General features: G+C 36.6%; 1 protein-coding gene across 1 annotated transcript; it reads left to right on the top strand.

The window, feature by feature from the left end:
• Window positions 1–438: 438 nt before the first annotated feature.
• On the top strand, window positions 439–951 carry LOC133193248 (uncharacterized protein K02A2.6-like). Its single transcript, XM_061329207.1, has one exon. The coding sequence runs from the start codon at window positions 439–441 to the stop codon at window positions 949–951; it is 513 nt and encodes a 170-aa protein (XP_061185191.1).
• The last annotated feature ends 5,845 nt before the right edge of the window (window positions 952–6,796 follow it).

The raw sequence follows: 6,796 nt of genomic DNA, 5'->3' as shown, positions 1-6,796 counted from the left end.
AACTCTATATTGCTACACAAGAAACAGTAAACTCCCTTACGGTAGATGAGTGGACGGAAACAATTCAGGTCTATAACGTTCCTGTGAAGTTTCAATTGAACACCAGTGCCAAGTGCAATGTCATCTCTACATCAACATTAAAGGCTATATGTCCTGAAGCACAGATCGAGAAACAGGAAGTTCCACTGAGATCTTTTTCCGGACATCTCATAAAACCTATGGTGTCACTTCTCTTACCTGTCGTTATAGAGGTCAAAACTTTAGTGTGAACCTTTACATAGTCAAAAGTGATGTGCAAGCTATTCTAGGAGCTTAAACCTGTCAGGAAATGCAAATGTTACAAGGCATTCACAACATGATCCCTAGTGAACTACTTCCAGATTACATAGTCAAGAGCTATGGACATCTGTTCAAAGGCCTAGGTTGCTTACTTGGTACATGTATGCACACTATACGAGGAAACACTATCCCAGGAAAATTCCTATTGCTATCGAGGACAAAGTCAAGGCAGAGCTAAATCGCATGACTGAACTGGGTGTTGTGGTCAAGCAAGAAGAACCTACCGACTGGGCGAACTCGATGGTCACTGTCATTAAACCGAATGGCAAAATCAGAATTTGCATCGACCCAAGAGAACTGAACAAGGCAATCCTTCTTGAACACTATCCACTGAAAACTGTGGAGGAAGTTATATCACAGATGCCAAACGCAAAAAAAGTATTTTCGAAACTCAACGCTACTAGTGGATTCTGGCAGCTGAGACTGGATGAAAATAGCTCAAAATTATGTACATTTAACACTTCCTTTGGCAGATATAGATTTACACGTTTACCTTATGGAATCAAGTCTGCGCCAGAAGTTTTTCAGAAAGTAATCTCGAAAATGGTTTCTAATATTGACGGAGCAGAAGCAATCATTGATGACATTCTGGCGTGGGGAACCAATCAATAAGAGCATGACACAAGACTTAAGAAAGTTCTGGAGAGAGCAAAATAGTACAACCTGAAACTCAGTGCAAAAAATGTGAGTTTAGAAAATCAGAAGTCACTTAAGTTGGACGCCGACTTACAGCTAAAGGAATCAAACCTGACCCAGAAAAAGTCCGAGCTGTCAACAACATGTTAAAACCTACCTGTCTGAAGGAACTCCAAACTTTCATAGGTTTTATTTAATACCTGAGCAAGTTCTTGCTTCAGTTATCTTCAGTCAGCGCACCACTTAGAGCATTGCTCGAAAAAGACATTGATTGGCATTGGGATGAATAAAAAGAAACCAGCTTTAAGAAGCTAAAGGAGATGGCTTGCAATGCACCGATTTTACAGTACTATGACCAAAACAAGCCTCTTACCCTAAGTGTTGATGCTAGCTCTAAAGGAAAAGGAGCCATACTGATACAAAACCACAGACCAGTTGCTTATGCGTCAAGAGCTTTAACACCAACACAACAGAAATACTCTCAAATCGAGAAGGAAACGCTTGCTATCGTGTATATATGCAACAAATTTCACAAATATGTTTATGGACGGCAAGTGCTCATAGAAACTGACCACAAACCTTTGCAGTCAATTTGTCACAAACCACTGCATTAGACACCACCGAGACTTCAACGACTCCTGATCTCACTAGAAAAATATGATCTTAAAGCGAGATACAAACCTGGAAAGAATATGTTTCTGGCGGACCATCTTAGCAGATCGTTCTTACCTGAGACCAAAAAAGTACTCGTACCTGATATCAACGTTAATAAGATTCATCTCATTTCTCATTTACCGATATCCCAGGATATATATGAAAAATCCCAGAAGGAAACCTCAAAAGGATGATCATCTTCAGGATCTACAAGACGCCATATTGGATGGATGGCCGAAGGAGAAAAGTGATGTTTCCCACAAGTTAAGACCTTTTTGGACATTTAGAGATGATATATCTGTCATGGATGGACTTCTTTACAAGTTAAGTAAACTAATTGTACAAAAATCACTCCAGAATGCAATGCTGGATACAATTCACGAATCACATCTTGGCATAGTCAAATGCAAAGCTCGTGCTCGAGATGTTCTATTCTGGATAGGGATGTCAGTGGACATTGAGGACCGTGTCAAGTCTTGTGGACTATGCGCACAACATCAGAATATCAATGCCAAGGAGCATATGCTGGTACCTGACATACCTGACCGACCTTAGTCAAAAAATTGCTTCTGATCTGTTTGAATATGAAAATCACCATTACCTGCTTGTTGTTGACTACTCGAAATGGCCTGAAGTAATAAAGCTAGCCAACTTATCGAGCAAACCAACTACATGTATCTCCTGCTTGAAAGGACTTATTTCAAGATACAGGTTCATTGATGAAATAATATCCGATAACCGGTCCCACTTCTCATCTATGGATTTCAAAGCTTTCTCGACGTAGTTTGGATTCAAACATGTCACAAGCGGTCCACACTTTGCCCAATCAAATGGCCAGGCAGAACTGATGGTACAGACAGTGAAAAGGCTCATCATGAAGTCTACAGACCCATTCAAAGCTCTACTGGACTATCGAAACACTCCTTTGGACATTGGATGATCACCAGCACAATTTTTCCTTAACCGGCGACTGAAAAATCCCTACCAATCTCTGCACAATTATAAAGTCACTTGGAATTGACGCCAAAGAAATCAAATAGATGCTAAAAAAATCGTCAACTGAAAACCAAGATCCATCATGACAAACTCGCAGGACAAGGATTAGAACCTCTTAGAGCTGTCGACCCGGTATTCATATACACAGTAGGAAGTTGGAAACCTGGACAAGTTCTCGAACGTCACTCTTCACCTAGATCGTATGTTGTTCAAGCATCAGAGGGAAAGGAAGTTGAGACGAAACCGAAAACATTTACGGACAACTCGCTATCGTGCTTTTCAAACTCTGCCTAATGGAAATGATAACCGCATTGAATATTTCCGTGTTAATCCTGAAACTTTACATGGTCATTTAGATGAGCGTGACGTAGACATCCGTAACACTACCAAAACGAACAGCCAACCCGTACCACCCCATTGTACGTGCTCTGGCAGAGACGTTAAGCCAACAAAAAGGCTAAATGATTATGTTGAATGACTTGGTTAATTCTTTGTATTGTTGAGAAAAGAGAGCTGTAGGAATTTTATTATTATGTAAATTTCGTACATAATTTTCTAGTCATTTGTAACCTCTAGTCAATTTTCATTTTTTTTTTTATTTAATTTGAACAAGGCAACTGTTATGTCCATATTTTTTCTAAATACCATCATTCATTTTTGCTATCTTCTCCTAAGATTTAATTAACGCATTATAATTTTTAGTCCCCTACCGGTGAAACCGGAGGGGACTATAGGTTTCTTCTGAGTCTGTCCGTCCGTCCGTCTGTCTGTCCCTCTGTCTGTTTGTCAGTCTGTCCCACTTGGGTTTTTTTCTAAACGCTTGCAGATATTGAGCTGATTTTTGGTATGTGAGTGTATCTTGATGAGTTAGAGATCAAGTTTGCATTTCGTTCCCCTCATTGATTTTTGACGGAATTACGACCATTTCAATTTTTCAGGGTTTTCCGCAATTTTTTTTTTCTAAACGCTTGCAGATATTGAGCTGATTTTTGGTGTGTGACTTTACCTTGATGAGTTATAGTTCAAGTTTGCATTTCGTTCCACTTCATTTTTGAAGGAATTATGGCATTTTCAATTTTTAGTGAGAACCAGATTACATGTACACTTGCCGGTAGTTATAGGGGACTAGTATTGCTAATCCAATACTCTCAGAATGCTTGTCAATTTAGAAAAAGAGGGATGTCACATACTAAGATGTGTTTATTTTATATCCGGAATTTATCCGTATTTGTTTAGTATGTTAGTTGTTCTATTATAAAATAAGTAACTATCATGGCGGCCCTCCTTGTTATTTGACAGTAAGTTATCAGTGTATTAAAATACAAAGCTAAAATGACATCATTTATAAAGCCTTGAATTATAATTATTGAATGTTGTTTTTATTTGTCCATATCATTAATGTATTTTGTATACATTATTCTCATAAACAATGTTTAGTTAATGGGTCATTCTGAAAACAATATAATGTATTCCTACGTAAAGCCACAAATAGCGAAGCGATAATAAAGGATTTTAAAGAATGATAAGAATATTTACATCTAATTATTCACAAAAAGTTGTTGATCCTCTAATAATTTCAGATTTTCTTTTAAAAAAAAAAAAAAAAATGAAATGCTTTCGAAAATGGATTCATTCGGAGGTCAGTTTTATGCGCTGATTTGCGATAAACATTACTTTTTCTTATGAAAAATAGTCCAACCCTCTGTTTTCCTATTCTTCGCGTTCAACAAGTCGGTGACGTCATACACTATCTGTTAGTACAGCAAGAGCATGCAAGGTGAATACACGAACAGTATTATTACGTTAAAACAGGTAATAATCAACGTATGGTGAGGTATTTAGTAAAACAGGGAACACAGTATTTTTTAATGTTTGATATCAGAAGTTTTATGTAGATACATGTCTATTTTACTGTTTAGGGTACTTGAGGAATCACTGTCTAGTAAGTAGAGTATGCCAGGGCATCAACGAAGGTTGGAAACATTGGATAATTTGCGAAGCCCTTTATGCATAAATTATCCCACGTTTCCAACTATCGTTGATGTCCCTGGCATACTCTACTAACTAGACAGTGATTCCTTATATTTCCATTTCAATGTGAAATAAAATTGTAAATTTAGATTTTAAAAATATAGACTAATAGATTTAAATAAAAGGAGGTCTCACATGTCAATTTCAATAGCCCCCGCCCACTGACGTCAAAAACAAAGACAGATTTACATGCACATTAGACCTCCTTAGCCATTCGACAAACCTCGGCTGATTCCGTCACCTTCATCAAACCTCGGCTGTACGAGGAAACTTGATATACGTCTCCGCTTAACATTTGTGATAAGGCTGCCTGTTTACCGCTTGGGGAAAACGTAACGCTTTGAAAACGATAATAAACATGCATCTGTCATACAATAAAAATTTTCAAAAGCATTTAGGTAACACTAACAATAACACTTACCAAGAAACATGCACCTAGTATCTTTACATAATCACATATTTGTTAACGGATCGAATTCAGCACACTGTGCAAGTGTTATTTTATGGCGCAGCCATATTGCGTATAAAGTAGCTCCGATTCTATGGAGGTTTACATGATACAGCCGAGGTTAGATGAGGTACGAATCGGCCGAGGTGTGTCGAGTGCTCCTTAGCGTTAGACACAAAGACAACCGCACGAGAATTACATGCATATTAGGCCTTCTTAGCTCCTGACCTTTCGCTTGGCCAAATTTGCATTCCGGAAGAATTATCAAGAAATCAACTCAACTAACATTAAAAGAGTTATCACAGAGAAAACAATAAGAAATGGAAATATAATGGAATCACTTATTTTCGTTGGGGGGGGGGGGTTAATTTCCGTTGTTTTCGAGGTATGAAGAGACATACGAATTCTTTTCCTCCACAAAAAGTATAATTTCAAACATATAACAACTAAGCAATCCCTTGGCCACGCAATCAGATCCAGGGGAACCATTATTTTGTCCTTAAACCACGAAAATTTGATCCCACGAAAGTATGTGATTTTAGAGTCGGTGAACTGTGACGTCATAGTTGGTTTTCCCGTATTCAGAAACCTATGACCAACAGTGCGTGTAAAGCTATGAAGAGACCAGCTCTGCAGAATACTTTCAGAAGAAATTTAATATTCCTGAAGACACGGAGGAGAAATAGTACTTAATAATTTTGATATTACTAATCACGACCCTGTTGATCTTGAAAAAAAAAATATTTTTTTCATAAATATTCTTATGTAAAGTTGCATTCCCCTAGTTTGCCTCACTCTAGCTATGGAATCTTGGTTTGAACCAATTTAAATTTACTCTCAGTATGGGGTTTCCACATATACTTTACCTTTCCTTATCTAGTGGATCTTGAGGAAATTTTGTAATACACCAACACTCCTTTTTTTATTTTTTTTTTATTTTCTCTCCTCTGAAGAGGGATGGCTATTATCAAAAAATTAAATTTCCCTCATGAAAAGATATTTGGATGCAAATCTCCTAAATGTTTACTCACTGTCTCTAGAGAAGTCGAAAATCTGAAAAGTTAACAAAAGTCAGACAGATGGGAGATGCATAATTGTTTAACTGAATAGTTCACGTGAAAATTTGTCTTGAGTAAAACATACATGTAAAGCGACAAAATAACAAAATATAGAAACTCAAAATTTGCAGCTTTCCACAGGCAATTTGTGGCGTCTCCATATAAGTGAAAAATTCTCGAGAGGGACATTAAGCAACAACAAACAAAGAAAGAAAATACAGAAACAAAATTAATGAAAACATGTTTTATGTATATACGGCAAAAACAAAATTACAAGTTGAACAATAAACATGAAACAGATAATTAGTATTTAAAAAATAAGCTTGATTGGAGAAACATATTCTGTTAATTGCCACCTAGGTATTTCATGATGAGTGTTAGAAACCTATATTAAGTGATTACATTACACAACAAATATAACGTAGATGATGTGTTACATATTACAAACTGAAAAATTACACGTTTACAATTGATTATAATGACAATTGAAATAAGACAAAAACATTAAAAAAATATTTCACAAAATTAATGTTATTTTAACAAAACTCCGAAAGACAAAGTGATACAGTAAATAATTAAAACTGAATAAAAAACAAAACTCATTAAAAAGCAGTTCATAGAAGCTTATAACTTT

This window comes from Saccostrea echinata, unplaced genomic scaffold (genome assembly GCF_033153115.1).
Source record: "Saccostrea echinata isolate AGI-Se365-2 ecotype Australia unplaced genomic scaffold, CSIRO_AGI_Sech_v1 ptg000027l, whole genome shotgun sequence".
Taxonomy (NCBI): domain Eukaryota; kingdom Metazoa; phylum Mollusca; class Bivalvia; order Ostreida; family Ostreidae; genus Saccostrea; species Saccostrea echinata.
The sequence above is the reverse complement of the archived record's forward strand: the minus strand, read 5'-3'. Positions and strand labels throughout refer to the sequence as shown.